Genomic DNA, 26,976 nt, shown 5'->3' with positions numbered 1-26,976 from the left:
TTCATTCCTCACAGACTCTTTGGAAAATGAAAGGTGGAATCTGATTGGTTGCTAGGGGCGACTGGGCCAGTTTCACTTTACACCATGTCTGATAAATCTCCCGTTGTCCTCACTATCAGCAATCCTCCTCCTCCTCCTCCTTCTTACCTGCATAAAACCGTGGCTATTTTTCCAATGCGCAATTCTCTATCCGAAATCTGAAAGGAGAAGAGGAAAGTCAGTGTTTACTTGCTGTTCTCACTCGGGTCTATACACTTATCCCTGAACTTGACCTTCACACTGCAATCTATGTGCGGAAGTCCCAGCGCCGCCTCTGTTTGTTTGTTTCAGTAACTCTTGGTTATTGTCTCAGAATCAATTCTATAACACAACCCGACCAGAACGTTTAGTTTCACCTGAGGACATTGCCGGCCGGCCGCCTCTACGAGTCAACACGGCGCAGTGTAAACAGCTACAGGGCGTACGGCTGACAGGTGGACGGGATAACATCAGCTCATGACAATGGCAGCTGTCACTTCAAGTTAAAAGTAGAGAAATAGATGAATGTAAGGATCTGAGCAACCTCGACAAGGGCCAATTTGTAAAGATTAGACAGAGTCAGTGTAATTCCAGCCTGTGTAAGGTGTTCTGGGGAGCTGTAGCCAGTACCTACCATGAGTGGTCCAAGGAAGGTCAACCAGAGACTGGGCCATGGCCACCCAAGGCTCCCTGGGCTAGCCTCTCTGATCTGATCCCAAAGACTTACTGTAGAAAGTGAATGCTGGTGTGTGTGAGTACACGTTACATAAGTCTAGGCCAGCCGGAGTGCCTGTTACTTGTTATTATCTATTCAGTCCCCTTCTCCCAGTCCTCAGCTGCGGCTTTCTGCTGAAGACACAAAAATCTGTGTGTGAGCTTTTCTCTCTGTCTCCCCCTCCTCCCCCCTCCCTTCTGAGACAGCCGATGTAAACAAGTCCTTGGCAGGTTGTATCTGCAACATTGTAGCTTCTTTGTAATTCTGGGAGGGTTAATCACAGTGAGTTCATTAGCAACTTCACCTCAGAGTAACCCTCCCAGCATTACAAAGAAGCTACAAAGTTGCAGATACAACCTGCCAGGGACTTGTTTGAATCAGCCGTCTCAGAAGGGAAGGGGAGACAGAGAGAAAAGCTCACACAGATTTTTGTGTCTTTAGCAGAAAGCAGCAGCTGAGAACTGGGGGAAGGAGACTGAATAGATAATAACAAGTATGGAAGGAATTGTTAGCCTCACCATGGGCAGCAACATATCAAAAGTTATGTTTGAGTGGAATACCCCTTTAAGCCACTTTCAAAAATGTTTCCATTTCTGGACATCCTGGATAATGTGGGTGTAAGAGATATAATAAGGTTTATTATATGTCTTATTCTTGGTCCTCAGTAAACTGGGGGAACACTGACACCTTTTGTTAGTATAGTTTTATGCATGAGATCCATGAAGGTAACAGCGGTAATAACCGGGATCTTCTAATGATAAAACAAGTATAAAGTACAACATAAACATGAATGGAAGCTTCTATAGATGCGACCACTGACCTGATATAACTCCTGGTTTATTCTTCTCCTGGAGTTACTGAAGCTCTGCCACATATAGTTGATAGTGTAGAAAAATGTAGAAAGATAAAACATCTGCGAAGCAAAACAAGACATGTAAGAAGGATCTATCACATAATAATTATGTACAACTACATCTTGTATGCCCGGAGGACTCCCTTAGGCAGACTTGTATAAACGTCTGTGACCGTCCCATTCATCTGAATGAGACTTCCAGAGATTCCTGCTTATATAATGTGTATACAGCTCCGTACTCCAGACTAGACTGTCCAGTTGTGAGTGTCCCTGCAATGAAGCTTCTGTTTAAAGGAGAAGTCCGGACATTTTTAAAATCCTGCAGCCAACAGGAGAGGAGGAAATTTCATAATGTACTTACGTACGTTACGTTACAGTACGTACTTACCTCTCCCAGTGCGCGTGGTGAGCGTCGGGACCATCTCAGGACCCCCGCCAGAAGGCATTTACTTCCTTGTTGGGATGACGTCACGAATCGGGAGGGAAATGCCTGTCCTGGCTCATGGACAGCCTGCTCAGCCAATCAGTCGCTGGAGCAGTGTCCCGTCCCAGTCACTGACTGGCTGAGCAGCCAGTCCATCATGCTGTGTAGTGCTGGAGATTCTGGAGCCCAGCGGGGGTACCAAGGCCGGTGCCACAGCTCACCGCAAGCACAGGAGGAGGTAAGTTCTTACTCATTATCAGATTACCCACCTGCCCCTGCCCAGGACCTGTGTAAAAGCCTGTATTCAGAGGTCAGAGAGGTCAGTGTTGACTTCAGAGGAGAAAGCCCGGTGATCTAGCTGTAAATTAACTGTTTGTTGCCCTGTTTTGGTGCCTCATCTCCCTCCACCCCTCCCCTCTCCATAGAGAACCAAAAAGACAGGGGGGTTATTGTCTTACCTCCATCCTCAATGCAGTTTTCGCTGAACTTTGAGTCAAACTTTGAGTATGTAAACTAGGCAGTTAAGTGCACTGGGGGCGGGGTTACAGCCTACACTGCACCGATCCAGCCCTCCCCTCCCTATGAGAATAGAGGCGGTGCTCTGCAATGACGTCACTATAGCACTCATCACTGTAGAGTGCTGAAGGAATATTCATAAGAAGACAAATGGCCGGGGGGGGGGGTGCACCAAACCGACTAATTTACATATCGATTAAAGTTAAGATCTACCAAAAATGATGCTAAGAATGAATTTAAGAAAATGAGCTTAATTTTCACCACCCGGTGCACTATGGGAACAGAACACCCGGTTACAGTCCTCTCACCTGCTGTTAGTTTCCCTTTGAGGATACAGTGGAATGTTTTTAATTACATTATTAACTTCCCGTTTCCCCTTTACAACTTTATTTCATCTATATAATTTAAAGTTTTTCTTTTATTATTATTATTATTATTTTTTTCAAACAACTTTTCTTCTGATCAAAGAGTCAGGTTTTCTTTCATGTGCATAACGCTGTACAAAAATAATCATTGTGTAAACATACCGATCCCTCCCGACGGTCCACTGCTCCCATTTACCGTGATTAAAAGGAAATCCTATTTCCTGAGTCTTTGAAAAGACAAAAGAACGGTGGCGGTGTCCCCCAGGTCTCACCCAGCAATCCATGTTGATGCTGGAGGCCTCACCAACAAACACATTCTACTATGCAGTGCCAGATACCGCCATGTAGTGCACATGAATCAGCCACATACTGCAGAAATAAATACAACTCCACCTGTAGTAACCCAACAACACACTGCACCAATACATACTGCTCCACCTGAGCCATACAGACCACACATAGTATAATCTACTGCAATGTCCTGTGCGCCTCACCAGACTGTGAGCTGTGACCAGCACCTTAATGCCGTAGGCCTCATGGGGTTCCCCACCCAAATACTTTATTAGTTATAGTAGCTTCAACTCTATCTGACTAGCACTGCACTACTTGAGTTGCCTAAATTCCCACACTAAAGTGTTTCAATCTGCAACTCCTAAAAAATATACTGACTAATAAAATAGTCTCATAGCAACCCTACTTTACATGGGCATGAGGGGCAGCACAGAGTCCGTATCACTTGTCATTCACACCAATCAGTCACAATCATACTTATGTGCAATATTTCTCACCATAGGCCTCTTAATCATTAAAGGGGCACTCCAGAAAAAATGTTTTCTTTCAAATCAACTGGTGCCAGAAAATGCCTGAGATTTATAATTTACTTCTATTTATAAATCTGTAGTCTTCCAGTACTTATTAGCTGCTGTATGTCCTGCAGGAAGTGGTGTACTCTTTCCAGGAACTTGAACTGTCTGTCAGGAACTGTGCAGAGCAGCAGCAAATCCCCATAGAAAACCTCTCCTGCTCCGTACAGTTCCTGACATGGACAGAGGTGGCAGCAGAGAGCACTGTGTCAGACTGGAGAGAATACACCACTTCCTGCAGGACATATAGCAGCTTATAAGTACTGGAAGACCGGATTTTAAATTTTAAATAATAGTAAATTACAAATCTCTGGCAACAGTTAATTTGAAAGAAAAATCTAAAAATGTAAACCTAGTCAACCACTCTCCCACTAGACTCAGGCTCATGTATTATAAGACTTTATGCCCACAAGATCACTCCCCTCCAGCCATACTGGGACCCAATCCCCCAAACTTTAGACAACCTTAGTACATAATGCGAAGGAAAGAGTCACAGACTCTAAAGAGAACGCCTTCACTTTGTGAAAATGACTCATCTCTGAAATTACATAATGATGGAAATATTTTCACTGAAATAGAAGAGATCTAGTGGCAGAACGTTCCGTGTGTTTCTGATTCAGTTCAATGCGATGTCTATGAAGCTGCTGCCAGACGTTATAACTGTAGTTTGTCACAAGACCCTGAATGTTTACTGAAATTCTGTTTTGTTTTTTGTTTTTTTCATTTCAATTTTATCTATTTTGAGTAAAAAGAAGAAAACAATCCACAAACATTGTACATCTCATATATATAAGACCCCGTACATTATACTATTATAGTAATAGCCAATGCAATGTTATATACAAACTATTCATAAAAATTCCCAACCCCCCCCCCCCCATGAGAGAAGAGAAATAAAAAAAAATAAATATTAACTTTAATTTAAATTTTATAGATTTTTCCTCGGCTCCCATAGCTGTTTGTATCTCCTATCGCCCCCTTTAAACCTTGTAGTATGTATCTTCTCAAATCTCTGAATCCTGTTGGTCAAACTCAACCAATATTTGGGGGGGGGGGGGGGCGAGTTAATCCAGTTTGTAAGTATCACTAGAAAGTTCCACATTTGACTAACAAGGGATCAGGGCAGGTGAGTATGCTTTCATTTTTTCTTTTAAAATCGCCCCCAGTCCCTTATTTCAAAAGAAAAACCCTTACAGAAATACCCCTTAATCCAACCTGCTGATATGTCCCTATAGCACTTGGGGTTGCGAGGATGGAGTTTCTTACATATCCTCGGAGCTGTTTCCTGAAAGCACAGAAATGGTGCGAGGATGAAGGTAAGAAGCTTCTCTACCTTCTCAGCACCCGGTGCACTCTAGGGAAATATCAGCCGGGGGAGGATTCTTCTAACTTGCTGAAAGTTTCCCTTCAAGGTTGATGTGTCAAAAATAAAGGAAAAAAAAAACATAACAGTGAAGCAGGTGACATTTTAGCATTTTTCAGGCTTTGTAATTCTTACGTTTTGTTATGTAACACAGAATGTCTCACAAACTGGATTGTCAAGAAAATGTCTCACGAATACCGCCGGAAAGTTTCTTCAAGTTACTGAGATTCTTTACCACTCTTAAGGCTATGTTTACAGAACGTAAGTAAATTATTAATCACGGCCGTTGTTGCCGATTTACAACACAGCCGTGATTTATCCTTTACCCACGTTGTGTATACACATAGGAGTGTATACACATAGTAAATATATACATACACATAGTATACACTCCGGCCGGGACCCTAGCGGCGCAGCAAAAAAAACTGACATGTCATTTTTCTGCGGCCACTATTCAGTGAATAGCAGCCACAGAAAACCCTATCAGCTCACACAATGGAGCGTGCGGCTCTGGCTGCAAGCTCCATTGTGAGCAACGAGGAATTCTGATGCAGGGGCACACGGATGCGCCCACATCAGAATTCAGCGGTGCTAAAGATCATCCGGCCGGTACCGCAGTACCGGCCGGGATGATCTTTTCTGAGACCGTCCGGGTCACGGAACGGCCGGTCTCTTACAGCTTCTGAATATAGCCTAACAGTGCGAGAAGGAAGTATATGTTATAAGTATATGCTATTTCTGTACTTAGCTGCTCTCTGACCACAGTTTTAAAAAATAATCCCCAGTATACTCCTTTAAGGATATTACTTGAAGTATGTTGATGTCCTTGATTTCTTCATAGAGTTAGGGGCACCTTCATCAACGTCTGTGCCTGAAAAAATGCACTGAGGTTGCACATGGTCCCCCCCCCCAACTCCCCATGTGCACAAAAAACTTTACACTTATGTCAAGTCTGTGCCTTGTGCGCCATATGGGACGTGGAGGAGGCACAGTATTGTATATGGGGAGGCATGTTCTCCCTGTGTGCAAAAAGCATCAATTTTTGGGCCCTAATTAACTAAAAAACAGGCTAAAACTCTGGATTTATCAGAAGGTGCCCACCAACTATTGTTGTTTATGGATTTATCCATAGGTGCAGTGGCAGGAAAAAGGAAAAAAACAAAAACGCACAATGATAAATGTGTCCCCAATTAATACATGTATGGCTGCCACCACTAGGGGGAGCTCACTCTGTACATCTGTACTTCTATTCAATTCTGTAAGCAGGAGATCCTGTGATTTTCCTACTGGTGGCTATATGGTCATATTGTTAGTTAATGGATAAGTATCTTTTTTTTTTTTTTTTAAAGTCCAACCAAGGATGAGAGAAGATGTCAATGGAGAGGACAGGTACAAGTGGTTAAATGGGGGGAGGTGTGTGTAGGTTTAGTACAAGAATGCTATAGTTTTATAAATGTATTAATGTTATTTTAAAACTTTTCACTGTTTTTGCTGTGACCAGATCCTGGAGTATCCTGCTGGCCCTAGGAAGCCAGAATGTTTATTGGGCATGTCCCAGTATATGGGGAAATAGCATTTTCATGGGATTCCTATGCATACCCACAGTGGAGATCCCTTGGTGACGACCTTCACTTTTTCTTTTATAATTTCACCAAGGAAAGTAAGTGAAGACCATGTTTTACAGATCCTGATTTCCCATGCTGCCATGTATATAACATCTTTATTGATGCTGCTGACAATGTACATAGCCAGATATCCTGATGCATAGCCTAAATTCCTGATGCATAGCCAGATATCCTGATGCACAGCCTGTTATGCTGATGAACAGCCGGTTATCCTGTTGCATAACCTGATATCCTGATGCATAGCCTAATATCCTGATACTGTACATATTCTGATATCCTGATGCATATCCCGATATCCTGATGCATATCCCGATATCCTGATGCATAGCCCGATATCCTGATATATTGCCTGATATCATGATGCATAGCCTGATATCCTAATATATTGCCTGATATCCTGATATATTGCCTGATATCCTGATGCATAGCCTGATATCCTGATATACAATAACAGCAGACATGGAAATCACACCTGATGTGAGACGCGCACTGTATTCTGGGTCCATGTAATCCATCCTATATTGCAGTGATACTATGATGAGACGGTTGTTATAAATCACTAGGCTGTTTATATAGACAATTCTTAGGATGACGTTCGACATCAGTTTTATAATTTAGAGTGATCTATTGGACAAGTTACGACAGAGCTGATCTGATCCGGCGGCTACATATACAAGATAAGCATTCTGCATAATGGCCAAATTTTTACATCCTCAAATAAACATGACTCCTATGTCTCCTACATGTTTAAGCTTGTAGACTGGAAGACATCAGCGGTGAGAGATAGCGAGAGGAAAGATGGCATATGTAACCTGGACTCTGCAAACTACAGACAGGTACTAACATAATACAGCCAGGTGCTAACACATAATACAGCCAGGTGCTAACATAATACAGCCGGGTACTAACATATAATACAGCCAGGCACTAACATAATACAGCCAGGCACTAACATTATACAGCCGGGTACTAACATAATACAGCCGGGTACTAACACATAATACAGCCAGGTACTAACACATAATACAGCCAGGTACTAACACATAATACAGCCAGGTACTAACACATAAAACCGCCAGACACTAACATAATACAGCCTGGTTCTAACATAATACAACCAGATACTAACACATAATACAGCCGGGTACTAACACATAATACAGCCGGGTACTAACACATAATACAGCCAGGTACTAACACATAATACAGCCAGGTACTAACACATAATACAGCCTGGTTCTAACACATAATACAGCCGGGTACTAACACATAATACCACCAGGTACTAACACATAATACAGCCGGGTACTAACACATAATACAGCCAGGTACTAACACATAATACAACCAGGCACTAACATTATACCGCCAGGTACTAACATAACACAGCCAGGCACTAACATTATACAGCCGGGTACTAACATAATACAGCCAGGCACTAACATAATACAGCCGGGTACTAACATAATACAGCCAGGCACTAACATAATACACCCAGGCACTAACATAATACAGCCGGGTACTAACATAATACAGCCGGGTACTAACATAATACAGCCAGGTGCTAACAATATACAGCCGGGTACTAACATATAATACAACCTGGTACTAACAATATACAGCCACACACTAACATAATAGAGCCAGGTACTAACAATACACAGCTGGGTGCTAACATAATACAGCCAGGTACTAACACATAATACAACCAGACACTAACACATAATACAGCCGGGTACTAACACATAATACAGCCGGGTACTAACACATAATACAACCTGGTACTAACACATAATACCGCCAGACACTAACATAATATAGCCAGACACTAACATAATACAGCCAGGTACTAACATATAATACAGCCAGGTACTAACACATAATACCGCCAGACACTAACATAATACAGCCAGACACTAACATAATACAGCCAGGTACTAACACATAATACAGCCAGGTACTAACATAATACAGCCAGGTACTAACACATAATACAGCCGGGTACTAACACATAATACAGCCAGGTACTAACACATAATACAGCCAGGTACTAACACATAATACAGCCGAGTACTAACATATAATACAACCGAGTACTAACACATAATACAGCCGAGTACTAACATATAATACAACCGAGTACTAACATATAATACAGCCGAGTACTAACACATATTACCGCCAGACACTAATACATAATACCGCCAGACCCTTACACATAATACTGCCAGACACTAACACATAATACAGCCAGGCACTAACACATAATACAGCCGGTTACTAACACATAATACAGCCAGGTACTAACACATAATACAGCCGGTTACTAACACATAATACAGCCAGGCACTAATACATAATACAGCCGGATACTAACATAATACAGCCAGGTACTAACACATAATATCACCAGACACTAACATATAATACAGCCGGTTACTAACATAATACAGCCAGATACTAATGCATAATACAGCCAGATACTAACACATAATACAGCCAGATACTAACACATAATACAGCCAGATACTAACACATAATACAGCCAGGTACTAACACATAATACAGCCGGGTACTAACAATACAGCCGGGTACTAACACATAATACAGCCGGGTACCAACACATAATACAGCCAGGTACTAACACACAATACAGCCGGGTAGTAACACATAATACAGCCAGGCACTAACACATAATACAGCCGAGTACTAACACACAATACAGCCGGATACTAACATATAATACAGCCAGGTACTAACACACAATACAGCCGGATACTAACATATAATACAGCCAGGTACTAACACACAATACAGCCGGATACTAACATATAATACAGCCAGGTACTAACACATAATACCGCCAGATACTAACATATAATACAGCCAGGTACTAACACATAATAGAGCCTGGTACTAACATATAATACAGCCTGGCACTAACATAATACAGCCAGGTACTAACATATAATACAGCCAGGTACTAACACATAATACAGCCTGGTACTAACATATAATACAGCCAGGTACTAACACATAATACAGCCTGGTACTAACATATAATACAGCCTGGCAGTAACATAATACCGCCAGGAACTAACACATAATACAGCCAGGTACGAACATATAATACCGCCAGGTACTAACACATAATACCGCCAGGTACTAACACATAATACCGCCAGGTACTAACACATAATATAACCAGATGGGATCCCCTCAGCCTGCAGCACAATGTAAGTACAGTATTAATCACGGCCGTTGTTGCCGATGCACAACAACAGCCGTGCTTAATACTGAACTGTACGTACTGCGCGTTGTGTGAACACAGCCATAAGCTGTCAGTGTGACTATCGGCCGTTCCTGGCGCTGCTCTCGGCCTGTGTACACGGTGACTTTTCCTGTATACCTTTCCCATGATCAGTGCTCTGCATTATATTACCGTATCACAGGGTAAATATTGGGCAACTTACTGACATTTATAACAAGTTTAAAAAGATAACAATGCACGGCCGCCGGCTGATGTGTAAACATAATAAACTTCCTCCATTACCTCTCCCTGCTCCCTGCTCCGCGCTGTTCTCTTCGCTTCTCCCCGCTCCCTGCAGCCAATGCCTGGCCAGGAAGGGACCACCGGGGCCAGTGATTGGCTGATCGGCCTGTCACTTCAGAAACCGGCTCTGAAGATGCACCAGAGGCTGCAGGGGGCGGGGAGAAGCAAAGAGAACAGCGCGGAGCGGGGAGAGGTAATGTATGAACGTTACCTTTAAAGCAAGGGCTGCACAGACATCGCGAACTAGCTATATATATATATTCAGCCCTTGCTGCATGGTAATAGGCCCAGTAAATGAACACCGATCTAGCTGGTTCTGCCTACATGTCTGACTTCTGTTAAAGGGGCACTCCGGCAATTTTCTTCTTTTAAATCAGCTGTTGTCAGAAAATTATATAGATTTGTAATTCACTTCTATTTATTTTTTTTATTTTTTTATCTCCACTCTTCCAGTACTTATCAGCTGCTGTATGTCCTGCAGGAAGTGGTGTATTCTCTCCAGACTGACACAGTGCTCTCTGCTGCCACCTCTGTCCATGTCAGGAACTGTCCAGAGCAGCAGCAAATCCCCATAGAAAACCTCTCCTGCTCTGGACAGTTCCTGACATGGAGACAGGTTACTGAGTGTGGAGCCGAAACGTCCCAAAGTGGTGAATAAAAGATTTTTTTTTTTTACTTGCAAGTGTTGTCTCCTTCAGTTTATTAGTTTGTCAGTGTCTTCCTATATACAATGTAAAGTCCTAAGACAAGATCCAGGGTCAGTATTTTATGGAGACCACAGCAAATTACCTATAAGGGTGGGTTCACACTACGGAATTCTCACGGATAAACTCAGCGGAATTCCATCGGCTGTCCGCGCACACGGCCGCGCGCCTTTCCGCCGGCTCCATAGACACCATTCTATGGGCCGGTGTATTCCGCGGAATACGCTGGCCCATAGAATGGTGTCTATGGAGTCGGCATAAAGGCGCGCAGCCGTGCGCGCGGACATACTGCGGAATTCCGTGGACATTATCCGCGAGATTTCCTCAGTATGAACTCACCCTAAGTCAGGAGAGCTGACCGATCCTCTCATAGGGAAACGAATATGTCTGACCTGAAATACCCAGACACGTCCCAACCCCGGAACACAGGACGTGAGCGATAATGTGACTGTATCAGTACTTATCTACAAGATAGACGAGAACTATAGGGTTTGTTTGCTTATACTTATTGATAAGATAATGTGCTATCAGTGTATCCTTATATACCATCGTATAGTATCAGTGTATCCTTATATACCATCGTATAGTATCAGTGTATCCTTATATAACACCATATAGTATCAGTGTATCCTTATATACCATCGTATAGTATCAGTGTATCCTTATATAACACCATATAGTATCAGTGTATCCTTATATAACACCATATAGTATCAGTGTATCCTTATATACCATCGTATAGTATCAGTGTATCCTTATATACCATCGTATAGTATCAGTGTATCCTTATATACCATCGTATAGTATCAGTGTATCCTTATATACCATCGTATAGTATCAGTGTATCCTTATATACCATCATATAGTATCAGTGTATCCTTATATACCATCGTATAGTATCAGTGTATCCTTATATACCATCGTATAGTATCAGTGTATCCTTATATACCATCGTATAGTATCAGTGTATCCTTATATAACATCGTATAGTATCAGTGTATCCTTATATAACACCATATAGTATCAGTGTATCCTTATATAACACCGTATAGTATCAGTGTATCCTTATATACCATCGTATAGTATCAGTGTATCCTTATATACCATCGTATACTATCAGTGTATCCTTATATAACACCATATAGTATCAGTGTATCCTTATATAACACCGTATAGTATTAGTGTATCCTTATATAACACCGTATAGTATTAGTGTATCCTTATATAACACCGTATAGTATCAGTGTATCCTTATATACCATCGTATAGTATCAGTGTATCCTTATATAACACCATATAGTATCAGTGTATCCTTATATAACACCATATAGTATCAGTGTATCCTTATATAACACCGTATAGTATCAGTGTATCCTTATATACCATCGTATAGTATCAGTGTATCCTTATATACCATCGTATACTATCAGTGTATCCTTATATAACACCATATAGTATCAGTGTATCCTTATATAACACCATATAGTATCAGTGTATCCTTATATAACACCGTATAGTATCAGTGTATCCTTATATACCATCGTATAGTATCAGTGTATCCTTATATAACACCATATAGTATCAGTGTATCCTTATATAACACCATATAGTATCAGTGTATCCTTATATAACACCGTATAGTATCAGTGTATCCTTATATACCATCGTATAGTATCAGTGTATCCTTATATACCATCGTATACTATCAGTGTATCCTTATATAACACCATATAGTATCAGTGTATCCTTATATAACACCATATAGTATCAGTGTATCCTTATATAACACCGTATAGTATCAGTGTATCCTTATATACCATCGTATAGTATCAGTGTATCCTTATATAACACCATATAGTATCAGTGTATCCTTATATACCATCGTATAGTATCAGTGTATCCTTATATACCATCGTATACTATCAGTGTATCCTTATATAACACCATATAGTATCAGTGTATCCTTATATAACACCGTATAGTATCAGTGTATCCTTATATAACACCGTATAGTATCAGTGTATCCTTATATAACACCGTATAGTATCAGTGTATCCTTATATAACACCGTATACTATCAGTGTATCCTTATATACCATCGTATACTATCAGTGTATCCTTATATAACACCGTATAGTATCAGTGTATCCTTATATAACACCGTATAGTATCAGTGTATCCTTATATAACACCGTATAGTATCAGTGTATCCTTATATACCATCGTATAGTATCAGTGTATCCTTATATAACACCATATAGTATCAGTGTATCCTTATATACCATCGTATAGTATCAGTGTATCCTTATATACCATCGTATACTATCAGTGTATCCTTATATAACACCATATAGTATCAGTGTATCCTTATATAACACCATATAGTATCAGTGTATCCTTATATAACACCGTATAGTATCAGTGTATCCTTATATAACACCGTATAGTATCAGTGTATCCTTATATAACACCGTATACTATCAGTGTATCCTTATATACCATCGTATACTATCAGTGTATCCTTATATAACACCGTATAGTATCAGTGTATCCTTATATAACACCGTATAGTATCAGTGTATCCTTATATAACACCGTATAGTATCAGTGTATCCTTATATAACACCGTATAGTATCAGTGTATCCTTATATACCATCATATACTATCAGTGTATCCTTATATAACACCGTATGGAAAGCCTATTTTTCCTTCTGTGCTTTCCTCTGGTGTCCTCCTGCATCATCTCCAGGTCCCCGGCTTTATGATCCCACCTTTACTTCCGAGATGGACTAGTCTGGGCAGTGTCAGCCCGCTCAACCAATCACTGACTAATACGGGACAGTGCAGCGGCCAGTGATTGGCTGAGCGGGCTGTCCTCCCCCCTAGACGAGTCCAAGTTGTAAGTGAAGGCGGGATCGTTCAGCTGGGGACCTGGAGAAGATGCAGGAGGACTCCAGTGAGGTAAGAATAGGCTGTATGCTATATTCTCCCCATGAGCAGCAACATATGAGCGGAATCCCCCTTTAATAAAACAAAACTTTAATTAAAAAAACAATATACAAATGTAAGAGAGTGGCGGGCGTCCGCTATAGTCTATGATGATGTTTCTAATAAAGCAGCTTTACCTACACAGCGGTGAACGCGACAAACTCAATGGAAGGTCAGATTGTTTGACTTGACAAACAATTCCTTCCCGCCAAGTCTCTATAAGAAGTAACATGTACTCACCTGCCCCGCTGCCTGCAGGTTAAAGCATGACAAGCCCCCGGTACTTGGATTGTATAGAACGGCCCCAAGGAGCCAGCAAAACGCCAGAAGTAAGTCAGAGACGCTGAGGTAAAAGAGCGGCCGAACCTAAGGATGAAAAAGTCACATTATTTCACAGATTTCTGGGGGGGACAATATAAAGAGAGTAAGGGAAAGATACTTACCTGTGACTACCCCCCTCAGTCCATATCCCTTCAGAGCATTAAAGGGGCACTACAGTGATTTTTTTTTTCTTTCAAATAAACTGTTGTTTGTAATTTACTTCTACTATGTAAAAATCTAGAGTCTTCCAGTACTTATCAGCTGCTGTATGTCCTGCAGGAAGTGGTGTATCCTCTCCAGTCTGACACAGTACTCTCTGCTGCCACCTCTGTCCATGTCAGGAACTGTCCAGAGCAGCAGCAAATCCCCATAGAAAACCTTTGCTGCTCTGGACGGTTCCTGACATGGACAGAGGTGGCAGCAGAGAGCACTGTGTTATAAACCACTTCCTGCAGGACATCCAGCAGCCGATAAGTACTGGAAGACTGGAGACTTTTTTTTTACATAGAAGTAAATTACAAATCTATTTAACTTTCTAGTTGGTTTGAATTTTTTTTTTTTTTACTGGAGTACCCCTTTAATTCTGCTTATATGAGAACACATTGGCCCTTCTGTCCACCTGCTGTGCAGGAACCACAGCCCCATTCTCTTGAACAGCAGGTGGAGACACAAATAGTCAGGAGTCCTACAGGTGCTTCCCAATCGCCCCAGCATATCCTAGTGATAGGAACATTACAATTACAGGAATATTAGTAAAATCCATGGAAGAAATATAACATGTTCCTCTCCTGTCCACAAGAACCTCACCTCTGGGGATCTGACAGCGTTCTGAAACACAGCATAGCCAATGATGGAGCCCGAACCCACAATACTGGAGAGAAAACAGAGAGGAAGAATTAGGCATTTTAAGAACATTAAATGTTTTTAAAAATTTTGAAAATGTTTGTTTTTTGTAGGTTCTGGTCCCATCTGCCAATAATAAAGGAAGAGCCCAGACTCCTCAGCGTCTTACTGCACCAGGATGTCCTGCAGGCAGCGCTATCAGTGAGATTGCAGTTGGGAGCGGATACTGGGGCAGATATCCACATTTTATATTATCAGGTTAGCCTAAACACTGGGGGTTAAGGGAGCCCGGTCCTTGCTGGGGTGGGCACCAGACCGGGCACACTGAGCTTGGTGTATGCCGGCCTCTGGCTCCTGCAATATCTGCTCAGCCAATCATCAGCTGCCGCGCTGTCCCGCCTCAACTCATGATTGGAGAATTTTGTTTAGTTTTTTTGGTGTTTTTACTAAACTTTAATGCTGTATGAAACCAGACAAAAAATGGTGTGTTGTCTATATGCATAAAGAAATGTAAGTGTTATTGTCCCTCCAAAAAATTGGGATCAGATGAGTTGGGATTTGGGTATTGAGAATCTCAGTTTTGCAACAGCTGGAGAGCCAAGGTTTCCTGTCCCTGGGCCGGGCCGCCAATGTTTGGTCCTGGAAATCCCCTTAACATGAAGTGACCCTGGTGTAGCCGGTTCTGCCTGCAGCTATCCAATCACAACTCTTTATATATATATATATATATATATATATATATATATATATATATATATATATAGTGTGATACCTTGGTTCAAGAGCGTTTTGGTTTAAGAGCTCACAGTTTTTCAAAATGGTGACTTGGTATAAGAGCATTGCTTTGGTGTAAGAGCTCCCTGTACTGGGTGGGAGGGGGAGTGGGGGAGGGGTATGGCTGCATAGCGGGGTCTACAGCCCTGTACTCTGACCATGGAAGTCTCCCTCACCTTCCAAATCATAGCAGATCCACTTCAGGCTGGGGCTTACATCAGGGGACAGGACTGTGGAGGTAATCTCTCCATAGCTGTAACCCCTCTCTCCCCGTACAGGAGTGCTGCATGTATGTGCCCACATCTGCCCTGCTCATTCCTTCCTGCTCCCTGCAGTCTCTGTCCGCCCTTGTGTTTCCCATCCTCTCCATTACTGTACAGTAACTTATAATATCACATATTCTGCTGTTTCTGAATCTTTGTTTTATCTGTTTTACATGTTATTCAGAATAATAAATCATTATATTTGGGGTATGGAACCAATTGTCTGCATTTCTATGATTTCTTATGGGACAATTTGCTTTGGTTTAAGAGTGAATTTGGATTACAAGCGCCGTCCCGAAACAGATTATGCTCCTAATCCAAGGCACCACTGTATATACAATGTGATAGAGGAAGCTGCTTTGAGTTTATTCTTTTTTTACCCATGAAACACTTTGGGTGGTGGACGAAGCTTTTACTGTATGAGTTTCTTCAGGTGGACTCAGCCTTGGAACACACCTGCAGGATGCAATGTCAGAGCAGATAGACTATGCACACAATGATGGCATCTCAACTATGCTGCACTGACATATACACAGCCACTGACATATACACAGGCACTGACATATACACAGCCAGTGACATATACACAGGCACTGACATATACACAGCCACTGACATATACACAGGCACTGACATATACACAGGCACTGACATATACACAGGCACTGACATATACACAGCCAGTGACATATACACAGGCACTGACATATACACAGCCACTGACATATACATAGCCAGTGACATATACACAGCCACTGACATATACACAGCCACTGACATATACACAGGCACTGACATATACACAGCCAGTGACATATACACAGCCAGTGACATATACACAGCCAGTGACATATACACAGCCAGTGACATATACACAGTCACTGACATATACACAGGCACTGACATATACACAGGCACTGACATATACACAGCCACTGACATATACACAGGCACTGACATATACACAGCCAGTGACATATACACAGCCAGTGACATATACACAGCCAGTGACATATACACAGCCACTGACATATACACAGCCCAGCATTGTGATTATTATGACAGGATGAGCCGTCCGCCCAGCAAGGTGTTATCCCGAGTATGAACCTGATGGCCGACTGCAATGCAGGAAGATAGAAGAATCACTACAGCATATAGGATGCAAACAGACATATTGTCCTGTCTATACTTTTAGAAGAGTTGCATGGAGTTTTCTATAAGCGGTATATGCATGTGTGTATATATATATATAGAGAGAGAGAGAGAGAGAAAGAGAGAGAGAGAGAGAGAGAGAGAGAGAGAGAGAGAGAGAGAGAGAGAGAGAGAGAGAGAATATAATGTAATTCATGAAATAAAGAGGCCCATTGCCATATAAGCTTAGTTTACTATTTGGAAGTACATACATTATTTATTTATTCACAAACTTTTTTATTATTATTATTATTATTATTATTTTATTGTAATATTATCATTATCATTATTATTATTATTTATTGTGATTCTAAATAATTGTATTATTATAATTTTTTTTATTATTTATTGTATTATTATTATTTTATTGTATTATTCATTGTATTATTTATTGTATAATTTTTATTATTTTATTATTATTATTTATTGTATAATTGTTATTATTTTTATTATTTATTGTATTATTAATTTTATTATTGTTAGTATTAAAAATTGTATTATTATTATTAATATTGTTTTATTTATTGTATTATTTATTGTAGTATTATTATTATAGTTGTGTTGTTATTATTATTATTTATAGCATTATTTATTGTATTATTATTATTATTATTATTATTACATTCTAAAGGAGAGCAGTTGATAGTTTGATGACATATTATATTGTTGTCCAGCTCTGTTACTGACCTCAGCATAGAAGTAACCACCTGTATCCATTTCACTGCTGCAAATACCTAGAAGAAGGGGAAATGCTGCAAGTTAGTAACATCTGGGACACAGAACTCTATACAGCACTCTATACTGACTATATACAGCACTCTATACTGACTATATACAGCACTCTATACTGACTATATACAGCACTCTATACTGACTATATACAGCACTCTATACTGACTATATACAGCACTCTATACTGACTATATACAGCACTCTATACTGACTATATACAGAACTCTATACTGACTATATACAGCACTCTATACTGACTATATACAGCACTCTATACTGACTATATACAGCACTCTATACTGACTATATACAGCAGTAAGAAGCTAGTGTCGTATATCAGTGTAATATCTCCCCGCACATCACAGTGATTGTACAAACCTATTACAGTCAGCAGTGTAATAATACAGTGTGACAGATCTGGATAAATGAGCCGCTGTATAGATCGCAGTCACCTGAGGGCAGAACATGATATATTACAGGGACGAGCGGTGTACGGTTCAGGTGAGGCTTCTCTGCTGATGGGGAAATCCAACAACTTGCCCACATTTTAGACTTTATTCACAACAGTAAGATGTTAAAGGGGAAGTTGACAAAACAATTCTTTCAAATTAACTGTAATTTGTAATTTACTTCTATTTAAAAATCTCCAGTCTTCCAGTACTTATCAGCTACTGTATGTCCCGCAGGAAGTGGTATATTCTCTCCAGTCTGACACAGTGCTCTCTGCTGCCACCTCTGTCCATGTCAGGAACTGTCCAGAGCAGCAGCAAATCCCCATAGAAAACCTCTCCTGCTCTGGACAGTTCCTGACATGGACAGAGGTGGCAGCAGAGAGCAGTGTGTCACACTGGAAAGAATACACCATTTCCTGCAGGACATACAGCAGCTGATAAGTACTGGTAGACTGAATACTTTTTATTAGAAGTAAATTACAAATCTCTGGCACTTTCTGGTACCAGTTGATTTGAAAGAAAAAATCAATTCTGGTAAAGCAATGCCATGCAGGCTCTATAACAGTCTTAGCAGAGACTTCACATATCTGGCTGCATGTGCAGAATGATGTTCCTCCATCACCCCCCATCCTGTATACACGTGTATATATGCATTCTCTCATTTGTCCTGCAGGACACTTGGCTTTTATTGGTGAAGGTACAGAAGACAATCTTGCCGCTCAGTTGTGGTATATAGAACTAGATAGAGTATATGTGATGTGTGTGACTGATCTGACCTATTATACCCTTCCTGACCACTAGGTAGCCCTGGTGTGGGTGTCCCCACAGAGGGATTATGCTGGATGAGTGCAGTCAGTGTGGTGTAGTATATAGATCTAGGAGAGTTATCCAATGTAGGAGTCAGATTAGTACATTGGAACAGTGGTACATAACCTTACTTTCTATGGGATTTCTATGGGGGTACACACATTGTATGCGCTCCGGCCGGGATCCCATACGGGGCCGCAAATAACTGACATGTCAGTTTTCTGCGGCCGGAATTCAGTGAATTCCGGCCGCAGAAAGACCTGTCAGTTCACACGGTGAAGCAAGCGGTTCCGGCCGCTCGCTTTACTGTGTGCTATGGGAAGCTCTGATGCGGGCGCATGCTGATGCGACCGCATCAGAGCTCTGCGGCCGGAAAGATCATCCGGCCGGTACTTAAGTACCGGCCGAGATGATCCGGCCAGGGACCGGCCGTTCCGTGACCCGGCCAAGGTCACGGAATGGCCGGTCTCATACGTAGTGTAAACATAGCCTAATAGCGTTTAATAATCTGTCACTGTCCCTTCTGGAGGCTTAAGTCTCCTATTGACTTTAATGGGGGCTATTAATCAAATCGAGCATCGGAAAATACTCAACTCGAGTAGTGAGCAATCGAGCATTTTAGTACAAATAACTGACATGTCAGTTCACACAGTGAAGCGAGCGGCTCCGACGGCTTGCTTCATTATGTGCTGTGGGAGGTTCTGATGCGGGCGTGCGCTGATGCGCCCGCATCAGAACCCTGCGGCAGGAAATATCTGGGCAGAGACCGGCCGGGTCACGGAACGGCCGGTCTCTTTAGGTAGTATGAACATAGCCTAAGGCTGGGTTTACAATGAGGAATTCTCGCGGATTTTCAGGCAGATTCCGCCGGTAATTCCGCCCGTAAAGAATGAACATTGTGAATGTACATTGGCTTTAATGGGCTTTCCGCTTATTTGTTCACACAGCGGAATTTCCACGCTAAAAATTCCGCCGCAAAATCGCCTTCCGACCTGAAGAATTGACATGTCAATTCTTTGGGATTCCACTAGAGGAATCCTAAAGAAGTCAATGATGCTTGAAATTCCGCTTGAATTCCGCTCAAATTCCACTCAAATTTTGCTTCTATTCTGCCAGAGCTAAATAGGCGAGGAATTTCAAGCAGAAAACTTTCTGCCTCAATCCCTCGAGAACTGCTCAGTGTGAACCCAGCCTATGGCAGGGCTCACACTGCGTTTTTGCAATTAATTTTTCTTTTCATCAATTTTATGCAAAAAAAATGGATTTATATGAAAAAAACTGCTATTTTTGTGAGTCAAAAAGCAGATGAAAACACATCCTTTTTTTAGCGTACACAACAGCCTAAGGCTATTAGGTCACTTAGAGACCATTTAGTGACATTTAGTGACTTTATGGCCGGGATTCATCAAAAACTGATCAGATGTGCCCATCACGACCAATCACAGCTCAGCTTTTATATCGTAACAAACACCGGTTAAATAAAAGATGAACCATGTTATGTTGCTATGGGTGAATCAGACATAAAGCAAAACCTGGGCTTATTATCAATAATGATGCAATAATCAACCAATAATGGACGTGAGTATGAAACATGGAAGACCCTTCTGTATCCGAAGGGCATGCAAAAATCTATTGATGCAAAAAGTCCCGACGAGTTTCTCCCATAGAGGATAACTGGGGGGATAACAGTCCAGACCGATAAAAGGGAAATGAAAATATTGATATTTAACAGCCCAAATATTTAGGTGCTGGCAGAACATGGAAAACTCAGGATGAGTCAGTCCCTGTTGTTTGAGGATCAGGTCATGCGGAAGAGTTGGACGGTCCGTTGTAGCAGCCGTCTATGCTAATCCAGAAGAAACAGAAACAACAGATGTCGCCCAGAAGAGTCACGGTGAGCGCAGGCTTCATACACAATGCTGGGGACTATCCGGAGGACAAAGGCAAATTTTACTCATTTTTTTTATCCAAACTTTTACAAATGCCGAGAATATGGATGGAAGCTGAATGCACGTTCCGTGTCCAAACAATTCTGCTGTTCGGGGATGATCACGTTACTCTGTCCGTCTGCCTATACGTCTTTCGGGGGGAATAAATAATAGCCGACTAATGGCCCCATTCCACCAGACGATTATCGTTCGCATAATCGTTAACGATTAACGATCTCAAACGACCGCTATTGCGAAAGACCTGAAAACGTTCACTCATTTCATTGGAACGATAATCGTTACTTATGATCGTATTTCTGATCGTTTTTTCTTCGCTATTGCGTTCGTATCTACTGCAAACCACCGAACGGTCGTTAATCGTTCACTGCATTTCAACCGAACGATTATCGTTTAGATTCGAACGCTTTAACAATAATCTGAATGATAATCATCCGGTGGAATAGGGCCCTAAGGGCAAAACTGCCAGGCGTTCCTGCAGCAACCAATCAGAACCCAGCTTTCATGTCTGTTTTTACTCATTCCAATGAAGTTCAGGTAGTTTTTGGGTTGTTTTAGCCTCGTTTTTGTTTTGTTTTTTTGCATCCCGATGACTGTTTTGTTCTTTTTGAGCAAATTTACCAGTGAAACAAGAGGCAGGTTCATATTGTGTCCTGTTTAAAAATATAATCCAGATGGATCCAGATTCTTGTAACACAAAAGTGATTGGCAACCGGACGGGCACCCTACTGCAGAAAAGTACCCTGTCTAATCGAGAGGGGGAAATAACTGAAAAAAAACAGACACAAAAATGCCATATGAAAGATGTCTTCCGGTACAATGCTGTCTGGGCTATCAGCTCTTGGTTGTCCACGAGTGGGTGAGAATGCTGGTGTGAGCTTTACCATGGAGACAGAGCACACCTTGCCGGGGAAGGCCCTGCCTTCCCCCCTTGACTGGCCCCATAGTAGCTGCATGGTCTGCCTCCATGGTAGCTTTATTTTTATGGAACTTCCCATTGAAATGTGACAGATTTAGCAAACAGCCTCATAACTCCAGAACATTTAAAGATTGTCTAGTCTAAGTTTGCAATTAGACAGTTAAAGTAAATGTGGACCATTAAAGGGGTATTCCACTCAAACATAACTTTTGATAAGTTGTTGCCCATGGTGAGACTAACAATTCCTTCCATACTTGTTATTATCTATTCAGTCTCCTTACCCAAGTTCTCAGCTGTTGCTTTCTGCTGAAGACACAAAAATCTGTGAGTGAGCTTTTCTCTCTGTCCCCCCTTTTAAAACTGCTGATGTAAACAAGTCCCTGACTCACTATATCTGCAACATTGTAGCCTCTTTGTAATGCTTGGAGGGTTATTCTGAGGTCAAGTTGCTAATAAACTCACTGTGATTAAAGCGGTTATCCAGCGCTACAAAAACATGGCTCCATTTACTTCAATAGAACTGAGTTATGGTGCGTTTACACAGACAGATTTATGTGACAGATCTTTGAAGCCAAAACCAGGAGCAGACTATAATCAGAGATTAGGTCATAAAGGAAAGACTGGGATCTATCCTCTTTTGAAATCCATTCCTGGCTTTGGCTTCCAAAATCTGTCAGATAAATCTTTCTGTGTAAACGCAGCATAAGGGTCCATTTACACAGAAAGATTATCTGGCATATTATCTGCCAAAGATTTGAAGCCAAAGCCAGGAAAGGATTCGAAAAGAGGAGAAATCTCAGGCTTTCCTTTATTACCTGATCTCTGTTTATAGTCTGTTTCTGGCTTTGGTTTTAAATCTGTCAGATAATCTTTCTGTGTAAATAGACCCTTAGAAACCCCCACCCAATCTGGAGACAAGAGAGGGGGAAAAGTGGCCATGTTTTTGTAGGGCTGGATAACCCCTTTAACCCTTCCAGCATTACAAAGAAGCTACCATGTTGCAGATAAAGCCTGCCAGGGACTTGTTTACATCAGCCCTCTCAGAAGGGAGGGAGAGGAGGGGGAGACAGAGAGAAGAGCTAAAAAGTTATGTTGGAGCGGAATACCCCTTTAAGTCTGGTGCAAGGCACCCATGATGTGGCTTAGTACCTGAATGTTTTTGTTGTGAATTTTATTGAATTAATAGATAATTACTCCTGGTGATTTGTATTGTAATTAGAGGAAAAAACAATAGAGACTTAAAAATACCATAACTAGAGCGTGCTGCACTGTGTGTGATCATAGCCTTAAAACGCAGTAAAAAAAAAAAAAACAACAGGAAAATAACACCATAAACACCTTCATTGTTCCTCCCAGTTTGTGTGACACCAGTGATTGCTATTAGTTTATTCACGTATCACCCACCGACCACACTGATACCTTATGGTCCTTTTTACACGGAGCGATTATCGTTCAAAACATAACGATCGCATTTCAGCGATTATCTGATCGTGTAAATACAGCTGACGAGCGTGAAATCGTTATTCGTGGTCTTTCAACAGGTCCCTAAATTGTCGCTGGTCGCTTGCTGATAATTCACAGATCGCTTAGTCCATCCAAGGGATAGGGAACCTTGGTTCTCCAACTGTCGCAAAACTACAACTCCCATCATGCCTGGACAGCTGAAGCTTTAGCTCTCATCATCCAGGCATGATGGGAGTTGTAGTCTTGCCACAGCTGGAGGGCCAAGGTTCCCTACCCCTGGTCTAAACAGTCTTCCGCAGATTCACCCTAGTTTGGGGGTTGACCTTAAGTGACCTTAAAGTGATCAAATAAACGATTAAAAAAATCGGACCATAAGTGATCATATATATATATATATATAAAGTGATCGCGATGGAGCCAATAGATGGGATTCACCGTGAACCCAACAGACATGAATGGGAATTGGTCAACTGATCGCACTGATCATTTTTTCGCACCAATTAGCACAATACAATAGACACAAGCCCCTCAGCACGGACACAAGCCCCTCAGCACGGACACAAGCCCCTCAGCACGGACACAAGCCCTCAGCACGGACACAAGCCCCTCAGCATGGACACAAGCCCTCAGCACGGACACAAGCCCTCCAAGGACCCGGGGCTGCGAGTATTAACACGGACAAGGAGATTAAACCCCAATCACACCCCATCATGTTCTTGTTTTTAGCCGCGTCCTTTGTATTTTCCTTAGAGAAGAGTCTTTACACTACAATCTGCTCCCATTGTAGCACAATAAACTCCTATTGTTCCACAAACAAAGGAATTTCTCGTCTGATCCCGAGAATAAAGTCGTGCAGCATTGGGATCTATGTTACTATATATATATGTTACTATGTTTGTGGATCTGACGCTATTCTTGACCAGGACACGATCCATACTGGAGCCTCAAGGGTTAAAGATAAAATACACAAAAATTCTACAGGTAGAAAAAACATCGGGATAAGAGGCGACATTGTAGGGAGAAGGTTGTGCTTACCCCAGGCAGCTCCTCTGCGTCTGTAGCGTTCTCATACATAATGTTATAGTCCATGGTGGGAGTCAGATGAGGATTAGATAGGAGTAGTAGTGAGGTCTCATCCTGGGACAGCAGACAGCACAGTGCAGGGATAAGAGGCAGCCGCTGCCTATAAGTGCTGGGGGCGTGGCCAGGGCTGAGAAGGGACTCCGGCTGTACGGGCAGACACTGGAGGTTGTGCTGACAATGACAGTGACAGTGACAGCGCCTGCCCAGGTCACACAGACTTCACATCCATTATACTCAACCACTATTTTCCTGGATTTACAGTCTCTACATTACCGCTCTGTATCCTACATGAAAGGATCCTTAAAGCGTCACTGTTGTTACAAAAAACTTTTGACATGTCATAGAGACATCATAGAGACATCATAGAGACATCATAGAGACATCATAGAGATATCATAGAGACATCATAGAGACATTATAGAGACATCATAGAGACATTATAGAGACATCATAGAGACATTATAGAGACATTATAGAGACATCATAGAGATATCATAGAGACATCATAGAGACATTATAGAGACATCATAGAGATATCATAGAGACATTATAGAGACATCATAGAGACTTTATAGAGACATCATAGAGACATTATAGACATCATAGAGACATTATAGTGTTCACACCTGTACCGATCAGGAGAACGTTGCTGGAAGAAGACCGCGCTGCAGCACATCCGCTCTCTGCTCTGAGTTAGAAAAAAGAGTCGGACTTATAATGGAGCTCTATGGAGTCCGGCTCAATCAGATTCCAGCTGTAACTTCTCAAAGACCCTCAGCAAAACTCATTGTCCCATTGTCAGCCCATCTCCCATTCTCAGCCCACCTCCCATCCCAGCCTGCAGTGAATTGGAGAGATGGCGCCCGTCTCTCATCGGCTTCCGTATTCAGCAATGATTCGGCTCTTCTACCTCTTGAGGACACTGTGCTATTAAAATACAGAGGAGGAAGAGCATGGGGCAGGGGAGGAAGAGAATGGGGCAGGGGAGGAAGAGCAGGGACAGGGGAGGAAGAGCATGGGGCAGGGGGGGAAGAGTATGGGGAAGGGGAAGAAGAGCAAGGGGCAGGGGAGGAAGAGTATGGGGAAGGGGAGGAAGAGTATGAGACAGGGGTGGAAGAGCAAGGGGCAGGGTAGGAAGAGAAAGGGGCAGGGGAGGAAGAGCAAGGGGAAGCGGAGGAAGAGCATGGGGCAGAGGAGGAAGAGCAAGGGGCAGGGGAGGAGGAGCAAGGGGCAGGGGAGGAAGAGCAAGGGGCAGGGGAGGAAGAGCAAGGGGCAGGGGAGGAAGAGCATGGGGCAGGGGAGGAAGAGCATTGGGCAGGGGAGGAAGAGCAAGGGGCAGGGGAGGAAGAGCAAGGGGCAGGGGAGGAAGAGCATGGGGCAGGGGAGGAAGAGCATGGGGCAGGGGAGGAAGAGCAAGGGGCAGGGGAGGAAGAGCAAGGGGCAGGGTAGAAAGAGCAAGGGGCAGGGGAGGAAGAGCAAGGGGCAGGGGAGGAAGAGCAAGTGGCAGGGGAGGAAGAGCAAGGGGCAGGGGAGGAAGAGCAAGGGGCAGGGGAGGAAGAGCATGGGGCAGGGGAGGAAGAGCAAGGGGCAGGGGAAGAAGAGCAAGGGGCAGGGGAGGAAGAGCAAGGGGCAGGGGAGGAAGAGCATGGGGCAGGGGAGGAAGAGAATGGGGCAGAGGAGGAAGAGCATTGGGCAGGGGAGGAAGAGTATGGGGCAGGGGAGGAAGATAATGGGGCAGAGGAGGAAGAGCATGGGGCAGGGGAGGAAGAACGGGGGACACTACCTGCTGCTAAAGGATTAGAATACCTGACAGAATCTAATAGGATTAGTGATTGGGTGACTGGACCTGACAACATAAAGTGAATGATCAGCAGATCCGGCTAACAAGTCAGGTGTGAGGGGACAAGAAGTGAAAGGCAATGAGAGCCGAGCTTCCAGCAATGTGTACTGGGGCAGAGGATCAGTCACCTCTCCTGACCTGTGAGTGTGTCCGCAGCTCTGTACCAGATATGGAGGGGTCAGATTTCCTTTAAAGGGGTAGTTCACCAGAAAAAAATTTCTTTTAAATCAACTGGTGCCAGAGATTTGTAATTTACTTACTTTACTTCTAGTACTAATCAGCTGATGTATGTCCTGCAATAAGTGGTGTGTTCTTTCCAGTCTGACACAGTGCTCTCTGCTGCCACCTCTGTC

General features: G+C 42.4%; 1 protein-coding gene across 1 annotated transcript in view; it reads right to left on the bottom strand.

Annotated features, from left to right (window-relative positions):
- The window catches only part of TMEM116 (transmembrane protein 116), a 36,629-nt gene extending 11,762 nt beyond the window's left edge, over window positions 1–24,867 (bottom strand). The window contains exons 1-6 of the mRNA XM_069960766.1: window positions 24,736–24,867; window positions 18,068–18,114; window positions 15,117–15,180; window positions 14,229–14,354; window positions 1,554–1,646; window positions 148–197 (exon numbers count right to left, since the gene is read on the bottom strand). Of these exons, the coding sequence (XP_069816867.1) occupies window positions 148–197; window positions 1,554–1,646; window positions 14,229–14,354; window positions 15,117–15,180; window positions 18,068–18,114; window positions 24,736–24,789 (434 nt within the window). The 5' untranslated portion in view covers window positions 24,790–24,867. The remainder of the gene's footprint in view (window positions 1–147; window positions 198–1,553; window positions 1,647–14,228; window positions 14,355–15,116; window positions 15,181–18,067; window positions 18,115–24,735) is intronic.
- Between the last annotated feature and the right edge of the window lie 2,109 nt (window positions 24,868–26,976).

The sequence above is a fragment of the Dendropsophus ebraccatus genome, chromosome 3 (genome assembly GCF_027789765.1).
Source record: "Dendropsophus ebraccatus isolate aDenEbr1 chromosome 3, aDenEbr1.pat, whole genome shotgun sequence".
NCBI lineage: Eukaryota > Metazoa > Chordata > Amphibia > Anura > Hylidae > Dendropsophus > Dendropsophus ebraccatus.
Note: the sequence above shows the minus strand (reverse complement) of the source record. Positions and strands in the feature narration are given on the sequence as shown.